Genomic DNA, 20,326 nt, shown 5'->3' with positions numbered 1-20,326 from the left:
ACTACATTTGTTTCTTTGACTTCTAGCTTATAGGTGACCTTCCTAGTTTCATGACATAGCCAGAGATTGACCTTATGCTATGTGGACAAGATCCCCAGTCTGAATCTGAAAATGCCTGCAATGTAAGCTGTGAAGATCCATTAAGGACGATCCTCAATTCTGTTGTTCCAGCAACATAGTGTAATGTATGAACCAGTGCTTGATAGTGAGGTTCTCTACGATTTTGAAGATATTGGCTCAGATGTTGTACAATGAAAGATAAGTCTGGTCTAGTGTGAGTTAGAAAATTCAATTTTCCAACTAGACATCTGTACAAGTTAGGATCATGAAATAAACTTCCTTCAGTGGTATTCAACTTCAAATTAATAGGTAATGGAGTTGTAGTTGACTTAAACTGAGTGATTTCAGATTCTTCCAACAATTCCATGGTAAATTTTCTTTGTGACAAAGAAATTCCAGTTTCAAGATAGCCAATTTCTATACCAAGAAAATAACCGAGTCTTCCCATATCTTTAATGCTGAAAGTTATATCCAAGTGAAGCTTTAGTCCTTGAATCTCAGCTTTGTCATCACTTGTCAAAATGATGTTATAAATATACACAGCTGCAATGGTTATCAAACTATCATTTTTCTTCACAAATAAAGAAATCATTCTTTGATTGCAAATATCCTTGATGTGTCAATTTCCCCACTAACTTAGCAAACCACTGTATTGAAGCCTGTTTGAGGCCATACATGGATTTGGTAAGTTTGTAGACCAAATTATAAGAATTGTCAAAACCTGGAGTACCGCACATATACACCTCTTCAAACAAGTCTCCATGCAAAAATGAATTGTTTATATCTAACTGATGTAAGAACTAGCCTTTCTTAGCAACAACATCTGATAACTCCGGAGAGCGGGTGGCTCCGTCCGTTGGCGTTCCTGGACCTTCCGTGCGTGAGAGAGGTGTAGCTGTAGGTTGGGCGCCTGCAAAACAACACCGAAAGGGGGGTTTGGCTCCCACGGCGCCTCCGGTGTAAGAATAAGAACAGGCTTTGGAGAAGATGAAGGTATATATATATTTATGTCATCTTTTAGGCTGCTGTGTGTTTGTGTGTGGTTGTATACATGTGGTGACTGCTGTATGTTTTTGAGTGTATGGGAGAGTGTGAATGTGTAAGAGTAAAAAATATTTTCCAACCCCTAAACCCTTCAGTCTTGGGGGTATATATAGCCCCAAGGTAGGGTTTAGGGGTAGTTACCTCTAAATCTGGGCCGTTGGATGTCTGGGACCAGAGGACGCCTGGCTTGGGTGGATTGTTTACACGTGTCCAGGGGAGGACCACCTCCAGAGTGTCCAAACGGCCTCTGACACGCGCAGTGCTTGTCTAGTGCGCTGGTTGTTCATAGCTGTCATAGTCACGTGCCCACGTACCTTTGCTTGGCGGGTTGCGGGATGTGCATGTGCTTGACGGGACCTCCCTCACTGTGGTTTTAGCCCTGATCCGGACCCGGGTATGCAGGCGGATCCGGATCCGGGAAGTAGGATAGGCCCGGGCCTGGGCTCCTATGTTTGATTGGCCTGGGAGAGGGGGGTCTTAGCATGTTGGTTGAGCCTTCCTCCATTTAGTCCAAGTTGAAGCATACCCGGGTCTGCTATGCCCTATCATTTGCCCCCCACTCCCTTATGCAGATCTTCTGGATGAGGGAGTAGAGTAGGATCGCATATTTGGCTTAGAGAAAAGTTTCTGCCCCCCAATCCGGATCTGGTGTAATGGATATCAATCCGGATTAAAGTATAATAGTTGATTAAGAAAAATTTCTGCCCCTGTTGCCATCCAATCCGGATCTGGTGAAATGGATACCAATCCGGATTAAGGTAGAGTGGTTGCTTAGGAAAATTTCTGCCCCCGGTTGCCCCCCAATCCGGATCTGGTGAGGTAGATGCCAGTCCGGATTAAGGTAGAATAGTTGATTCAGAAAAATTTCTGCCCCTGGTTGCCCCCCAATCCGGATCTGGTGAAATGGATACCAATCCGGATTAAGGTAGAGTGGTCGCTTAGGAAAATTTCTGCCCCTGGTTGCCCCCCAATTCGGATCTGGTGAAATTGATACCAATCCGGATTAAGGTAGAGTGGTTGCTTAGGAAAATTTCTGCCCCTGGTTGCCCCCCAATCCGGATCTGGTGAGGTGGATGCCAATCCGGATTAGGGTAGAATTGTTGATGCCTTTGGAAGAATTTATGATCCTGGTGGCCTCTGAAATGTATCTTGTTTGCAATGATCCGGATTATGGCTATTGATCCGGGTCTTGGGCTGTGGAATTCGAAGGGTTTTGGATTTTCAATCGGTTTTGCTCGTTTTTTTCCCCCCTTCGAATTTGAATTTTGGGCAGTTACCTCCTATAAACTCGGCCATAATAATTATGGGTTTTAAATGTGTCTTAACATATTTATTTTTTTGTAACCGCTCCTGGAACCAGTAGGATCCTGCCACGTGGCAGGAGCGGTTTCTCTTCCCTGGGTCTATAAAAGGCTGCAGTCCCCATCCTTTTTTTTTTCTTCTTATTTTTATTCTCCCAAATTCTAAAAGACCCAATAGTTTCTTCAGTTCTTTCTCTCATCTTTCTTCGAAGGCTTTCATTCTCGGCTTCTGTCTTCCACCGCTGATTCGCTGTTGCTCCGTTCGTCTTCAATTGACTTGTAAGATCTCGTCTTTCTTGTTTTTTCCATTTTTGCTCTGATTTTGTTTTTGGAATTTTGATTTTGCATGCTTGAGATTCGTTTATATTTCTTCGAAGTGGAAATCGAGTTTTTTGGTTGTTTTTGTTGCTTGGTTTTTTGTTTATTTGTAGATCTGTAAGTGTCTCTGTGTTTTAGGCTGGATTTTTGTCGATTTCTATGGGCTTTTTGTACTGTTGTTCTTCGTGTTCTTGGCTGGGATATATATGTATGTATAGGTGAAAAGTGGCATGTTTTGCTTTTTGATTCCGAAGGTAACTGTTTGTGGCTTAAGGTTTTTGTTTGGGTCCGGGTAGGGGGTATCGGATCCGGGTGGGGTTTGGTATATTTGGGTAGGGTTAAATGGCTTTGGGTTTTTAATTTGTTTTTGGTTGCCATGGATCCGGATCTGGGTATTTGTCGCATAGATCCGGGTACGTGGTTATTTGGTTTTTTGGATTGTAGTTGCCATGATCCGGATCGTTGATGTTTTTCCGGGTTGGACTTGCATTGGTGGTCCGGATCATTAGGTTATGATAAAATTAACATAAAGTACCTGATCCGGACCACTTAGTTAGACAAATAAGATCTCTAGTGCCCAGGCTAACTGACCTTCATTTTACTAGGTATATGGTCCGGATCAAGGAGCGGGCTAGAAAAGTATATAACTGCTATCCCAACTTTTCTGAAGAGGAGAGTGATCCGGATTCGTCTGGTAGAGAACAAATCCGGGGCAAGATGGTTAGAAAGGGTTCCGGGTCTGTGGGGACAATTACGAGCTTCCGGTTCAAGAGGCTTCCAGAGAATTCTGTTATTTTCACCCCGGACGGCTTCTGGTCTGATATTAAATATCACTTTGTTAGAAAGCCAACCGGGTTCGACGATAGCATATACTATACCCGGGTCAGATATGAGAGGCACGAGGATGGCCACCCGGGTGTTTATGATCAGGGCTCCCTGGAGGCAGCTTTTTCTTCATTCGGAATTAGCCGGGAGCACTACCAGTTGAAGGATTTTTATGCTGAAGCCGACCCGGGTGAGATGGATAAGGCAATCCGGGCTGCTTTCCAACTGACCCCTGATATCGCTTGGAGGTGGCCTGAGCCGTATGAGAGGATCTTCCACCGTCCTGCTGACGGTTTTGTTCCGGTCTGGCTGGAGCATTTAAGGTCCGGGTGGAGCCCCCGCTGCCATATTTTTCTGAAGCATCTGTGCAAATACGTCTATGGGATATCCCCAATGCAGATAACCCCAAATGGAATAAAGTCCATGACTTGGTTCATAGCTTGCTGCAACAAAGCTGGGCTTATGCCAACTTTTAAGCTGTTTCACCAGATATTCTACCTTTCTAGGTCAAGCCAAAAACCTTTTTATGAGCTTAGATTCCGGGCAGCGGAGTGCGGATTTGGCCCGGGTAGGTCCAAACCTGTTATGCACCAGACTTCTTTGAAATATTGGAATGGGGAGATATTAATGTTGAAGGGTTGGGATTTGGCGTATATTCCTTATTTCACAGCCGGAGAGGTTAAGACGAAATTTAACCCGGAAGTCTTGGAAGGGGAGGCTTTAGATCAAATCAGGAAATTTTGCGGTAGTCTCGGGTTCCAGCCAACCCGGGACACGTTCATGAACCATAAACTCATGTTCCAGCTTGGTTGTAAGCTCTTGTTTAATGTTTTTTTTTTTTTTTTTTTTTTTTTTTTTTTTTTTTTTTTTTTTTTTTTTTTTTTTTTTTTTTGATTCGGGTCCCCATCCCAACTTGCTTGTAACTTGTAATTTTTGGTCCGGATCAACGCCTATTTAGGTCTTTGATCCGGACCCCCCTGCTTTTCCTAATTTGCGTAAAAAGTCTTTTCATGGTCCGGGCTCCCTGTATTACTTCATTTCCAGTTTGGTAGTCTTCATTTTTATTAGTCCTGATCTGATAGTTTTCTTCTTCTATTTCTCAGGTTTGCCGCATTATAACCCTGCATTCCGAGCCATAATGTCTTCTTCAGCTTATGCAGCGGCCTTCAACTCTTTGGGCTTGGCCTACAAGACAACAAAAGGGGCCCCAGGTACCGGATCCGGATCTGCGGATGTAGAGGGCGGTGCCGAATCTTCTGCTCCCCGGAACGTTTCTGATCCGGGTAACGCTTCTTTGGCCAAGGACCCGGACGTCCAGGAAATATCTGATGAGGGGCCTCCTTCGAAGAAGAGGAAATCCGCCCCGGGAAAGCCTCCCCGCGGAAAAACTGTTGTTTCCGAACGGGTCTTATGCGACTCGGAGGGTAAGGGCCCGGATGGGGCTCCTGTCCGGATAGGGACTAAGAGCCTTGCTGATTTGGCCGGATTCATGTCCAGTATCCCATCCGAAGAAGACTGGGAGGAAGTTGAGGGCTACAACATGGCTGCCGCCTTGAAACGGGTAACAGGCCAATGGGGGCAGGTAATTTCTGATTTTTTATGTTCTTAGTTCCGGGTCATGTCCTTTTGTCTACCTTTTACTTTGCTCATAGATTTGTTTTTTTTTTTTTTTTGTTTCTCAGATTGGGAGTGCAATTTCCATTTGCTCCGACGTTGCCTTCACTGAGCTCAAGGAGGCTAATAACCGGACTAAGGCTGAGAAGATGCTCTCTGATTCCCTTAGGGGTGAGCTGGAGGAGGCCCGGGAGGGGTTCCGGGTGGTTGAGACCGGGCTGAACGAGAAGTTGAAAGACTCTGAGACCCGGGCTGACGGGCTGGCCCAAGAAGTTGAGAGGCTAAAGGCGGAGCTTGCTGCAAAGGAGAATTTGAACAAGGATGCCATAATTGCTGAGTTCAAGGCCAGCGATATCTATGACTTCGAGGTTGCTCAAGCCGGGGTTCCCGAGGTACGCAGATCCTGGGTTGTGGCAGAGCGCCATATCAAGACTGACCCTTTTGCTTCGTGGGATAGCTTCATTCAAGAGTTCCTTGCTGCGAAAGCTGCTGTCGAGCAGGGTCAAGGGGAACCGGAACCATATGATGGTCCGAGCCCCAGTTTCCTCTAGATCCGGATCAGCCTTGCAAGGCTTCTCGGGCCCGGCCCATGTAATTTCCTTTCTAGAATTTCTTTGTTTCGTACTTTGATTTGATCCTTGTAATATTTGGATTTATCTCGGATTGTTGTCAATCCGGATCATTGATTCGGACTAGCCTTTGAACTTCATTTGAAAATTTTGCTTTTCTTCCATCTTTGGTTTTTTTTTTTTGTGCGATCCGGATCCTTGTCATGGCCCCTAATCCGGACTGGTTTCATATCTGGTTTGGTCCGGGTATGGGACGGTGTCCGGATTGATGTTTGCTTTTTTGCTTCTTATACTTGAAAAAATTAAATTACATAATGATTGTTTGCAACTCGGATTTGAATTTGAATCCGGGTTGTTTTTTGCTTTTTGTTTTGGTTATTTTTAATTTTGCTTTCGATCCGGGTATATGACCCACCCGGGTTGGTGTTTGCTTCTTTGCTTTATGTACTTGGAAAAACTTAAGTACATAATGATTGTTTGCAACCTGGATTTGAATGTTAATCCGGGTTTTTTACCCGAATTTGAATTCTAATCCGGGTTGTTTTTTGAATTTGAATTTGCTTTCAATCCGGGTATGTCTAAACCGGATTGGTGATTGCTCCATCTTAGAATTTTTCTAAGCAGATAGTGGTTGCTTTCGTTTTTTGCTTCGAACCCGGGTGTGAGAAGGTACCCGGGTTGTAATTTGCTTCCATAACTGGTAATTTAAAATTAATAACTTTCTGAGAAGGGAAAATTCTTTTCATTGATTTGCAAATTTTTTCATACAAAATATCGGATCATAGATTGGTTGCTTGCCATAGGCTACAAGTTCTGGTTGCTTTTGGTTGCTTTTCTACTGGTAAAACTTTCTGAGCCTGATTCCATGCCATGTATTAGGTACTTCAGAGTCATCCATTTTCATGAGCTTGTATGTTCCTGGCCTTAAAACTTCCTTGACTTTGTACGGGCCTTCCCACTTTGGCATTAGCTTTCCGGTATTAGTGGGATCTGAAGCTTCTGTGTCTCGTAGGACCAGATCTCCCACTTGAAAGTTTTTGACCCGGGACTTCTTGCTGAAGTACTCTCTTGTTTTCTGCTTATATTTTTCCATTCTTGCAACTGCCTGGTCTCGGACTTCGTCGATTAGCTCGATATTCGTTCTGAGCCCCTCCTCATTTGCTATCTCATCAAAGTTGATTGCTCGATGGGAGGGGGATCCTATTTCAATTGGTAGCATTGCTTCAGTTCCATAAGCCAGCTTGAAGGGGGTTTCTCCTGTACTAGTTCTGGGGCTTGTTCTGTATGCCCAAAGTACATTAGGCAATTCTTCTGGCCATTTGGTTTTGCTCTCTCTGAGTCTCTTCTCTATCCCCCTGAGAAGTATTCGATTAGTTACCTCGACTTGGCCATTCCCTTGAGGGTAGGCTACAGATGACTTTTTATGCCGGATACCCCGCTCTTGAAGGTAGGATTCAAATTCTGAACCGACGAACTGCGGACCGTTGTCTGAGACAAGTACTCTTGGGATCCCAAACCTCATAAATATGTTGTTCATGAATTTGATGCAGTCTTGTTGATTTATTGTTCTCATTGCCTTTGCCTCTACCCACTTCGTCATATAGTCGATTGAGACTAGTAAGTACCTGAGGTCTCCTCTGGCTCTGGGAAAGGGTCCCATGATATCAATTCCCCATACAGCGAATGGGATTGGTGACAAGACTGAGGAGGGTAAGACTGGGCTCATCCGCGTCACATTGCTGAAGAGTTGGCATTCCTTGCATTTTTTCACAAAGTTTATCGAGTCCTGGTGGATGGTAGGCCAGTAGTACCCTTGCCTTATGATTTTATGAGCTAGTGCTTTTGCGGACATGTGGTCCCCGCATATTCCTTCGTGAACTTCCATGAGGCAGTATTGTGCCTCTCCTGGGCCTATGCATTTGAGAATTGGGGAGGAAAAGGTCCGGCGATAGAGTATTCCCTCTTCCATGAAGAATTTTGAAGCTTTTGCCTTTAACCTTTGAGCCTTTCCTTTATGTTCGGGGAGCTCTCCCTTCTCCAAGTAGTTAATGAATGGGGTCATCCAATTCGGACTGTTTCCTATTTCCATAACTTCCTCGGATTCTGTGCTTGGCTTCTGTAATTCTTCGAAGTAGACGGAGCAATCCAGGTCGGATGAATTTTGAACAAGTTTAGATAATGAGTCAGCTTCTGAATTCTCCTCTCTGCTGATTTGGATGACTTGGACTTTTGGTATGGAGGCCAGGTAGCTTTGGACCAGAGCCTGGTATTTGGCTAGAACTGGATCCTTGGCTATGTACTCCCCGTTTGTTTGCTTTACGACGATCTGGGAATCGCTGTAGATTTTGAGATTCTGGATCCTGAGTGTTCTTGCTAACTTCAATCCTGCAGTCAAAGCCTCGTACTCTGCCTGGTTGTTTGTTGCTGAGAATGCAAAGGATATTGCTGTTTGGATTGTGAACCCTTCCGGGCTCTTTAGGATGAGCCCGGCTCCTGATCTTTCATTTGTTGAAGAACCATCAACGTTGAGAGCCCAGGCTTCTGTTTCTTGATCTGTGTTTGTCTCAGTCTCAATGCACATGGGCGCGGGCTCTTCTTCCGGGAAATTGCATTCTATGATGAAATCAGCTAGAGCCTGGGCTTTGATTGCTGTTCTAGGAATGAAAGTGAGGTTGAACTGACTCAGCTCAACTGCCCAATTTACCAACCTCCCTGAGATATCTGGCTTGTGTATTATCTTCCTTAATGGTTGATTTGTTACCACCCGTATTTCCCTTCCCTGAAAGTAGTGTCTGAGTTTCCTGGATGCTGTGACTAATGCGTAGGCAAACTTTTCTAGGCTCGGGTAACGGGTCTCTGCATCTTTTAGCACTTGGCTTACGTAATAAACTGGTTGCTGTTTGCCATGCTCTTCCCTGATCAACGCTGCCCCAACTGCCAGGGCCCCTGCTGAAAGATAAAGGGATAGGGGCTCCCCGGGTTGAGCTTTTGTTAATACAGGGGGTTGAGAAAGGTACCTTTTTACTTCTTCAAATGCTCTTTGGCATTCTGGGCTCCAATTAACTTCTCTCTTATTGGTTGCTCCTTTTAACAGGTCGAAGAAGGGTAGGCATCTCTCAGCTAGCTTGGAGATGAATCTTCTGAGTGCGGCCAGTGATCCTGCTAGCTTCTGCACATCTTTTTGTGTTCTTGGGGCCTTCATCTCTTGTATTGCCTTTATTTTTTCTGGGTTGGCCTCAATTCCTCGGTTGCTTATCATGAATCCCAGAAATTTTCCTGCCCCTACACCAAATGTGCATTTTTCTGGATTGAGCCTGAGTGAGTATTTCCTCAAGTTGTCGAAGCACTCTCTCAGGTCTCCAATGTGGCCGGCTATGCTTGTGGATTTTGCGATCATATCGTCTACATAGGATTCCAGGTTTCTTCCAATCTGGTCCTTGAAGATTTTATTCATTGCCCTTTGATATGTTGTTCCCGCATTAGTCAATCCAAATGGCAGCATCACATAGGCATAGACCGCCCTGTGGGTTATGAATGCTGTCTTTAAAATGTCTCTGGGATTCATCCTGATCTGGTTGTAACCCGAGTAGGCGTCCATGAAGCTTAGCATGACATGCCCAGAGGTTGCATCGATCAGTTGATCAATATTTGGCAAGGGGTAGGGATCTTTGGGGCATGCACTGTTCAAATCTGTGTAATCGATACACATTCTCCACTTTCCGTTTGGTTTTTTCACCATCACCACATTTGCCAGCCATTCTGGGTATTTAACTTCGCATATTATTCCAGCTTTTAGTAATTTCTCAATTTCCTCATCAATCGCTTTCTGCCTTTCCGGGGCAAAATTTCTTCTCTTTTGCTTGACTGGTCTCCTCTCTGGGTTGACGTCCAAGCTATGCATTGCTATGGATTCATCCAAACCGGGCATTTCTTTCGGGGTCCAGGCGAATATATCAGAGTACCCTTGGAGTAGTGACACCAGTTCTTTTCTGAAGTTAGCTTCGAGTCCGGACCCTATCTTTATCTTTTTTGAAGGATCGCTTCTACTGATCAGGATTGCTTCTGTTTCAACAGCGGCCTCTATCTTGGATTGAGCCGTTTCTGAAACCATCTTTTGGATCCGAGCCTCTGTATTCTTCTTCATATAAATTTGAGCCTGGGCTCCCATCTCATTTTGGTTGCTTTTCCCTTTTTCAATTGTTTCAGGGTTGGTTGCTTGCACAGTAGGGTTGATCTGGCCAAGGCCTAGGTTCAATTCAATCCCTTCTGTGACTTGGTTGGTTTTTTGCTCTTTTGAGCTTGGTTTGGTTGCTTTCGGATTTGAGAGGGACTCTATTACCTGAACTTCTTTCCTCGCATCGTCCCTTGAGTGGGGGCGATGTTTCTTAATACTTTGTTGTTTCCGGAGTACCACGGCCTTTCTCTTGTTGTCTTGGTGGGTTTCAGCCATTACCAGAGCCTGGCTGTAACATCTTTCAGCTACTTCATAGTCTCCCTTGATTTCTCCTACCCCGGTCGGAGTTGGGAATTTGATTTTCAAATGTGATATGGAGGTGATTGCTTGGATCCTGGTCAATGCCGAGCGCCCGATTATGCCGTTGTAGGATGAAGGAGTATTGATCACGTAGAACTTTATCACATGGGTAACTTGGTTTGAGCCTGATCCGAATACGACTGGCAAGTATAAAGTTCCCTGGATCGGGACCAAGTTGTTCCCGAACCCATACAGAGGGTCCTCTTGGCATTCATTGGAGCGTACGCTCCCAAGTTTCATCCTGTCCACAGTATGCTTGAAGAGTATATTTACTGAAGATCCATTATCGATCAGCATCCTTCTCACTTCGTTATCAAAGATGTCGAGTGTTACCACCAAGGCTTCGTTGTGATTTGGGTTGACCCCTTCATAATCTTTGCTGCTGAATGAGATCATCATCTCCGGATAGGATTGGATTGAGAATACCTCATCTCCTGAGCCCGGGCTCCTCGGGGGAGAATGTGAGCCTCCCAGGACCACATTTACCACATTCTTACCTTTTCTTTGTCTTTCCTCTCTCTGATTTTTCTCCCTTGAGATGTATTGATTCAAGTTGCCTTTCTTGACTTGATCTTCGATGAAGTATTTTAAAGAGAGACAATTTTCAGTCTTGTGCCCATGGGTTTCATGATAGTCGCACTGCCTGTTGTAAGGCCTGCTCTCTGGCGGAGTCTGCATTGGCTTTGGAGGATAGTAGAATGGCTTTCCCTTGATCTCCTTCAGTATCTCTTCCCGGGTTCTGTTTAGTTGTGTCCACTCTGGCTCTTGCCTGGGCTCCCTTTGCTGCCTAGGGGGACCGGGATCACTTTTGGACTCTGTTTTAGGACCCAATCTTTGGAAAATTGGGGTGCTTTGCACCACATTTGTTTGCTGGGTTTGGTTGCTTTGTTTGAACTTTTTCTCCTGATGGTAACCCCCTTTCGGTCGGTCATCAGAAGATTTGTTCCTGTTCCCTCCATTCCGAGTCATTCTCATCGCCTGGAGAACATCTGTTTCTTTTATGAACCGGGCTGCCATGGAATAAGCCGCGGCCAGGCTTTGGGGCTCTTTGTTTATCAACTCCACAATATACCTCTCATTGTGTTCTGGATCCAGGTTTCTTCGAAATATGCTTAGAGCCTCCCTTTCATCGAGATTCGAGACTTTGTTAATGGCTTCCTGGAACCTCCGCATATAGGCTGAAAGTGCTTCGTTATCATATTGGCGGATTGTCTCCAGGTGGCACATGTGCATTTCATGTGTCTTATTGGCTCTGAATCTTCTAAGGAAGGCTCCTCTGAATTCTTTCCAGGAGTGGATGCTTCTTGATGGGATCCTGCTGAACCATCTTTGAGCCCCCCCTTTGAGGGTCGAGGCGAAGAATCTAGATTTCGTCAAGTCATTGTAATAGTATATCTGAGCTATTTGTTCAAAGTAGTTGAGGTGCTCTTCCGGATCCCCAAGTCCGTCGAAAGAGTCAAAGTTGTAATGTTTGAGATTTTTCTGTCGAGGGATGGCTTCTAGGGAGTGACTGAAGGGCGTTAGGGTCTCCCCAACTTCCACCCCGGATTCTTTCTCCATTTTTCTCTGGAGCTCGTAAATCATGTCCTTGAGATCTTTCTGACCCTCCTCTTCGTCATCAGAAATAAGTTCGGGGGTAGGGTCCCTCCGAGTTCTTTTGCCTCTTGTCTTAGCGAGGAGCCTCTCCTCCTCCATCTGCATTCTTTTCTGAATTTTTTGCTCTAGCTTTTCTTCTTCTTCTTTTCTTATCTTTTCTCTGATTTCTTCTAACTTTTTCTTTCTGGTTGCTTCTGTCTCCTTTTTACTAGGCTCTTTTTGATTCTTTTTTGCCTTAGCCCCAATTCGGTCGAAGACAGATCTCCTGGATTGCTGAGAGTCCCCGGACTCTTCTTGCTCATCATCTTGTTCAAATTCCATCTGAGCCCGGGCTTGTTCATCTCTGTAGAGCCTGATTGCTTCAGCAAGTTCATGGCTTGTTAAGTTAGCCATATGCTCCTCTGCAACTGGAACATTGGTGTACTTGTACTGATTTAGCTCTATGACATTTCTAGCATCCCTGATTGGGGTATGCTGTGTCAGTGGTTGCTCCTGGAAGGTCTCCCTGTCTCCCCCAGGTTCTTGAACTTGAGAGGGGTCTTGATCCTGAATATGGGTACTGGCAGAGGGCCTACCAGCTGTACTTTTTCCTGCTCTTGCCATCACCACAAATGTACAAACAACTGACCAAGATTTGAGGCTACAAATGTGGATCTGGGGTTGCTTTTTTGAATATTACAAAAATTTTCCAGAATAACAACAAGCAAACTTTCTGGGTTTTGCTAACAATAATACCAAACAAGAACAGCAGGCTCTTGAACACAAAAGAAAATACGCAAGCTAAAACAGTTCTGGGTTTTAAATCACCAAGACTATTAAACCCCAGGCTTCGAGATTACCAAGATTATCAAACCCTAAACAACTAAAACTTAACAAACAAGGGCGGGCTCACACAACCACGGCCTAAAGCAAGAAACTCATACAAATGTGGCTAAAATGAAAACTCATATTCAAGAAAGGGTTCGGTTGTTTATGTTCTTACAGGTTTGAAAGTGGACTCTCTCAAGAGTTTGCTGATGAAGATGAATCCAGGGGCACCGAGACCCAAGGATGGAGCCCCCTCCTTCTAGCGCCAAATGATAACTCCGGAGAGCGGGTGGCTCCGTCCGTTGGCGTTCCTGGACCTTCCGTGCGTGAGAGAGGTGTAGCTGTAGGTTGGGCGCCTGCAAAACAACACCGAAAGGGGGGTTTGGCTCCCACGGCGCCTCCGGTGTAAGAATAAGAACAGGCTTTGGAGAAGATGAAGGTATATATATATTTATGTCATCTTTTAGGCTGCTGTGTGTTTGTGTGTGGTTGTATACATGTGGTGACTGCTGTATGTTTTTGAGTGTATGGGAGAGTGTGAATGTGTAAGAGTAAAAAATATTTTCCAACCCCTAAACCCTTCAGTCTTGGGGGTATATATAGCCCCAAGGTAGGGTTTAGGGGTAGTTACCTCTAAATCTGGGCCGTTGGATGTCTGGGACCAGAGGACGCCTGGCTTGGGTGGATTGTTTACACGTGTCCAGGGGAGGACCACCTCCAGAGTGTCCAAACGGCCTCTGACACGCGCAGTGCTTGTCTAGTGCGCTGGTTGTTCATAGCTGTCATAGTCACGTGCCCACGTACCTTTGCTTGGCGGGTTGCGGGATGTGCATGTGCTTGACGGGACCTCCCTCACTGTGGTTTTAGCCCTGATCCGGACCCGGGTATGCAGGCGGATCCGGATCCGGGAAGTAGGATAGGCCCGGGCCTGGGCTCCTATGTTTGATTGGCCTGGGAGAGGGGGGTCTTAGCATGTTGGTTGAGCCTTCCTCCATTTAGTCCAAGTTGAAGCATACCCGGGTCTGCTATGCCCTATCAACATCCACTAAATATCTAACAGTGGTCATCTTGACCACAGGAAAAAATGTTTCTTTATAATCAATCCCCCACTGTTTATTATACCCTTTGGATACCGATATGTCCTTAAATTTTTTCACACTTCCATCTGACTTAAGTTTGATCTTGTAAACCCATTTACAACCTATAGGCTTCTTACCAGGTAATAAAGGGACCATTGTCCAAGTAATGCTTTGATCTCTAAGTCCATAGTTGCAACCCACCTATAGTCCTTAGAAGATTGTTCGTAGGTTTGAGGTTCAGTAAGTATGGCATTGCATGCTATTATAGAGTGAGATAAATGATTAAAAGAAACAAAATTACACAAGTGTTTATTTTCTTGAAAATCTAAATTACTAAAATCACAGATGTAGTCATTAAGTTGTGATGGTGGTTTATGAATTCTGGTGTTCCTTCTGGTGACAGGGTTCTCATCAAAATGGCTAGATGATGAATTAGATGTTTGATATTGTCTGAAGGAGAAGAAGAACTATCAGAATAAACAGATGTGAAATGAAATGCAAGATAAATAATTATCCAGTTGAATTTAGTTTTTTTTCTTGTATTATAATAATTATAGTAAATTGTATGTGAATGAAAAGAAAAAGCAAGATAAATATAGCAATCTAAAACTTATATAATGGTAATTATTAATATATTTGGCTTAATTGAATAAAATGTAAATTTTGATCGATGGATAATAAAAACGGGAAGGACAAAGTATAAAAATGTTTACGTGATAGAGTCTTGTACTCCTGTTTCGTGCGTAAACTGAAACATCCAAATTAAAAATTACTAGTTTTACAATCCGTGCAATGCACGGGTCTTCATTAATATTTCTATATTATTTAAAATTATAATAAATTTCTTTTTGAATCATTATCTTATTAGAATATTTATAAATAATAATATAAATATTGGTTGTTCGCGGGTTCGAACCTGAGAGTTTTGGTATTGTATAAATAATAATATAAATATTGTTATTGGCGGGATTCGAACATGTGAGCTTCGAGAGTGTGTATTCTTTTAATATTTGAATCTAACGGTCCTGATCACTTGATTATAAAGATCCGACGGTTATATATATGGATAACCAAATCAACCAAAAAAATGTCATACCAAATTGTATCTCATTTCGTTTATTATTGTATAGTATAGATACGTTTTTTAAGTAAAAAAAGGTCATTACATTGAAGACCATGTATTATGCCGTAAGAAAAGGCCAAGTTAAAGTGAATAAGCGGGATTCTGACCAACTGCAATGGGTAATCAGGGCCCATGAAGTGTGGCTATAATTTTGATATTTTGGCGTAAAGTTTCATTAATATGTTTATTTTATTGTTTAAAAAATGATGTAATATTTATTAAAAAATTAAAATATTTAAACTAAAAATAGCAATTTACACATGATAATGTGGAATCCAGCATTCATCAAACCGTCAAAAACATAGGACTAATTTAAAAAGAAAATAGAGATGATAGGATATCTTGTATGTATGCACTAGGATGTGAGCACTCTAAGCATTTCAAAATGGTTTCAAAAAAAAGTTCCAAAATAATACACGACTGGTTTTATTTTCGGGAGAATAACCGATAATATATTCACTTTATTTTAAATAATTGTCATTTGACTTTTTTCACAAATATTTAGGAATTTTGACCCCTAATTAAAATTATTTAATTTTTGGGAAAAGGAGATTTTTTTTTAAAGCTGGGTGAAAAATTGTGAGATTATGTCTCGAAAGTGTTAGTTGAAGCTTTCAGTAGATTAAAAGCAAACAAAAAGATGGAGAATCACTGGTGGAATTTCAAGCATATGCTTTCACAATCACACACACAGTTATTTCTTAACCTGACTTGTTAAAAATAAATGAAATAGCAGTGTATGTACTCTATATGTTTGATAAAATGCTCAAACAAAAAGTTTAAAATTATTAGACAGTAAAAAGTTTTTCTAGTTTTATTCATAGCCTTTCTTTTGAAAAACAGACCAATAACACATAAATTTATCAACCGGTCAAGACTCGCAAGTTCAGAGAAAGTTTACACTACCTAGATCACAAACAAGCTACTACAAATCTGGACCAAGTACTATGAGTCAGGACACCTGAAATCCACCCAATATTTCATAAAACCTCATAAAATTTAGCATGCAGCAAAACCTTGTGAGTTGTGACCTTTAAAATTTTGTGATCAACGCATCTTAGAACCAGAACTTATACATGCTGACTGTTGCAATACACAATAACTACAAATTCAGTAACAAAGAGAGGCAAGTAGTTGATGCATATTGAGAAAAGAAAACAAATGATTGAAATGCTTACAGACTTGCTATATTGAGTCATTAGCAAGATATTCAAGGCTGAATTTGCCAGCCTACACTCCACTATTACTTATAAAAGGAACCTTCATAGACTTCAGAAGCTCAAAAACTATTAAAAGATGTTCAAAAACTCACTGGACCATCTCTGTAAAAAAAGGTTAACCTAGAATCGCCTACAAAAGGATGGTATGGAAAAGAAGGAAGGGGTTCACAATCACAACCTTCAAGCAACACAAACACAAGGAAACAATACCTTTATAGATGTACTAAACTAAGAGATCTTTATCAGTATTCTTAATTATAATCCTAGTTTTGATTCTGATATGTGAATGGCTTTTTTAGCGATATTATGAAATTGGGCTCTATGTACAACAACTCCATTCTTTAGAACCTGCATCGACTCCATTCCTTGAACACAAACCAAACTGGGCATATAACTAAAACACCTTTTCAAGCTACAACCTCTGCTCTTCATACGCTTAACAAGCCCTGTTTCGGGATCATAGACACAGAGTGAACCAAATAGAAATCCATCAATTAATATTTCACCGCCATTCTTAAAACACTGTGACACTGACAAATTTCCCACAAAAATATTTATGGGCCCAATGCTATCGATTTTACTCCAAACACCAGTATGAGACTCCTCGTCCAAAGAATAGATATCTACCATATTATCTTCATACCTTCCTTTGTACACCATCCCAAAAAGACAATCCCTGATATTGACAAGTTTGAATTCTTTCCTGCCGATAGTTCCAGAATTTAGATTAGGCAACAACCTAATCTCATTAGTTTCAGCCACAAACTTGAATGTAGAGATGTATTTATTCTTCTTTCCATCCAAAACCAAACCGTTTGAGCAACTCCAATAAGGGAGTCCTTTCACAATGGTAGAAGGCGTCTTTATCCAACTACTTCCAGAAATACTTATATCAGGCAACAAAGAATCAGAGATGACTAGTTTAGTCCAGCTAGCAGAATTAGAGGAGTAAATAGTAAGTTGGAAGAGAGAAGGGTTGGAAGCATGGGAGAGTATCACCACCTTATAATCGTTGTGCACATCATCCCAACTAAACCCGAGAAAGCTTCTAGATTCTATATGATCTATATGATGCTGAAGTTGAAGATGAACTTCCTTTAATTGACCCAAAGCAGGGTTCCACAAACAAAACTTTTTTCCAGAAGCCATACAAACTAAACCATTAATGGAACCAAGCAAAACATCGGAGATCAAGGGCACTGCAGTGAGGTTAATTTCAGTGGAGGGGGAAATAATGATTAGTCCGCAGTCAGGGGTGTTTTTCTGACCTATAAGAAGATCTAGGTCCTGGTAAGAGTGTAGACGGGCAAGGTGAGATTGTATGAATGTAGAGGCGGAGAAGAGTGCTTTCCAGGATTTACAAACCAATTGCATTGGCAGTAGGGATTTTGCTGGAATTCGAGTCAGTATCTCATTATGAATTATATCATTAGGCAGTTGACTCTTTTCTCTTACTATTATCTTCCTTTTCGCACCTGCTGATGCTTCCATATCCTCCTCAATCGTCTGCCCGGTGATGGTGAATTTGCTGATTTTACTAAAGCTCAAAATTTTGTAAACCAGAATTGTTTGTTCGATAAAAGCTTGATATGCAATCAACTAGCTAGCTCTCTACTATTTGCACTCTCAAAAAGATTATATATAGGGCAAACAGCTCTTCAAATCCTAATTAATTTCGGAATAATTAAAATTCGACCGCGTGAAGGATTTTTTAGAATAATACGTACATATCTTAGTCATCCAAAATATTAATTAGACGTTGAATAGGTTTTGTAGTTGTGGCATACCAGAAGGTGAATTTGATGCTGCTGCAATTCCAATCTACAAAGCAAAAAGGCCATACATCTTTGAGAAGCACCGAGTCATCAGTAATTTAATGTTACAAACTCGATTGACTCATCGGATTTGGGTTAATCACAATTAAGTGTTGTAGTTGGATTTGGGTGATTATAAAAGGGTTTAGCTAGGGCACACGTTGCACTAACTTTTATAAATTTGTATTGTTTTTATTAATAGAATTGATGTAAATGTAGGATAGAGATGCATTAAAAGCACACCGGGCCAGACTTTATCCCAACCTTAAAAAGTCCGTTGTTTTTTAAAACGGATATGGCCGGGATTTTTTAAAAATCGGGTCGGGTCGGGCCGGACTTCCTAAGAAATATAAGGTCCGTTTTAGGCTCGCGAGCCGGGCCGAACCGGGCCTTATCCAGACTTTTTATTTATATATTAAAAAATATATTAATATTTTATAACTTGAATCATGAGTAGTTTAAATACTAGAAAAAATAATATCTTGATATATTAGATAAAGTGGTTTAGACACCGAAATAAATAATTATTTTTAATATAATATATATATAATCATATATACTTTAATTATTTCTAATATTATGATATATTATTTTAAAAATTATAAAAAGTATTGTATATTTTCAAATTTTATATAAAAAATCAGTTTTTTAATAGGGCTTTTCGAAAAACCCGGGCTTTTATCCAGGCCGAACCAGGTTTTTATCTGGGTTTTTTTCGATCCGGACTTTTATCCGAACTTTTTTAAATCCGGGCTTTTCGGGCTGGGTCGGATTTTCGAGAAAAAAGGAGGCCCATTTAAGGCCCGCGGGCTGGGCCGAACCGGGCCGGACTTTTTTCCGAATCAGGCTTTTCAGGATTTTTTCCGGATCGGATCGGATTTCGGGTTTCGGATTTTTTGAACATCTCTATGCACGGGTCCATCAACATTTATAATAAAAAGACCAATCAAAATTTGACATATCAATTTTTATTCGGTGCTCATGGACAGCACAAAAAATCCGATCATAAAAAGTGACTAATACACTTATAGCGAATTGTAGTATATAAATAAAATAATGAAATCAATTATTTGTGTTTTTATTTCCATTCCATCCAATTTTTTATCTTGAAAACTGGATTTCAGCATGTATTTTAATTTTTTTATAAATTATAATTATCTAAATTTTTATTTTATTTTTCTTTTAGATAAAAATATACTGTTCAAATTTTTATACATAAAAATAAATTTGAAAAAAATTATGAAATTATAGTTGAACCTCGATGAAATAATAATCAATAAAGTAAATAACTCGCTAAAATAATATTTTTCTCCGGTCCCAACATAATGGACACAATACATATTTACTCCCGATAAATTAATAAACTCGTTGAAGTAATATATTTTCTTGGTCCCGACCATATTATTTTAAAAAAATTGAAAAAAATTGTAAATAAAATGATTGAAAAGAAGGGAGCATTTCCGAGTATTCCACGCATAAGTTTAGTAATGACTAATGACAAGTTTAATAATCTTTTTTTATAAAAGTTAGAAAGTTGAGTCTACCACACCATACAGTTAGCCAATCATATATTTTCTCATAATTTTCGGCCAATAATTTTCGGCCAATAAGAAGTCACCATTTCAATTTCGACCAATGAGAATTCACGAAATTCTTTCCTTTTTCAGAGACTTAACCATGATGTTAACCACCTTGAGTCAGCCTTAAATCACTCTAATTAATATTTATACTTTTATCATTAATTCAAATTCAAATTTAAAAACATTTCATTTTGACTTTTAAACATTACTTTCAAATTTAACAAAATCATTTCCTTTTTAAACTTTTTACCATTATTAACAAATCTCTAATTTACAAATTTAAAATTTCGGATTTTCTCATTACCAACAAATCTATAATTTATAAATCAACTATTTCGGATTTCACCATTTTTTTAAATCTCTATATTTAATGAGATAGATTAAAATCATATCTCCAGAATAAACAAGTATTTATAATTTATTAATTATAATAATATAAAAATGTGACGTTCTAAGTTCCTTTAATGTAATAGTGTGATATTTCGTTGATTTTCAATCAAACACAAACAAAGAATTCAAAATTGATATGTCATAAATCACGCACATGATTTACTTAATCTTTATATTTAACTGTATCATTTCATATAGTTAACGAGTTAGCTATGATTATGGCATAATATGCATTAGCTTAAATCATGCATGTATAAATAATCACACGCATTATTTTTTCAATCTCCATATTTGACTGTATCTTTTCTTTTATTTAAAGTGTTAGGTATGTGACATTCTAACTTCATTTAATGTAATAGTGTGATATTCCGTTGATTTTCAACCAAACACAAACAAAGAATTCAAAATTTATATGTCATAAATCGCGAACATGATTTACTTAATCTTTTAAT

The 20,326-nt window shown here is 40.7% G+C and overlaps 2 protein-coding genes across 2 annotated transcripts; one reads left to right on the top strand and one right to left on the bottom strand.

The window, feature by feature from the left end:
- Positions 1-994: 994 nt before the first annotated feature.
- On the top strand, positions 995-6,192 carry LOC141667928 (uncharacterized). The gene is made up of 3 exons (XM_074474574.1): positions 995-1,053; positions 4,652-5,130; positions 5,231-6,192. The coding sequence occupies exons 2-3, from the start codon at positions 4,687-4,689 to the stop codon at positions 5,711-5,713; spliced, it is 927 nt and encodes a 308-aa protein (XP_074330675.1). The 5' UTR covers positions 995-1,053; positions 4,652-4,686; the 3' UTR covers positions 5,714-6,192.
- Positions 6,193-15,968: 9,776 nt separating this feature from the next.
- On the bottom strand, positions 15,969-18,040 carry LOC141667507 (putative F-box protein At3g17480). The gene has a single exon (XM_074474033.1). The coding sequence runs from the start codon at positions 17,579-17,581 to the stop codon at positions 16,346-16,348; it is 1,236 nt and encodes a 411-aa protein (XP_074330134.1). The 5' UTR covers positions 17,582-18,040; the 3' UTR covers positions 15,969-16,345.
- Between the last annotated feature and the right edge of the window lie 2,286 nt (positions 18,041-20,326).

The sequence above is a fragment of the Apium graveolens genome, chromosome 6 (assembly GCF_009905375.1).
Source record: "Apium graveolens cultivar Ventura chromosome 6, ASM990537v1, whole genome shotgun sequence".
Taxonomy (NCBI): Eukaryota; Viridiplantae; Streptophyta; class Magnoliopsida; order Apiales; family Apiaceae; genus Apium; species Apium graveolens.
This window is presented reverse-complemented; position numbering and strand designations above follow the sequence as displayed.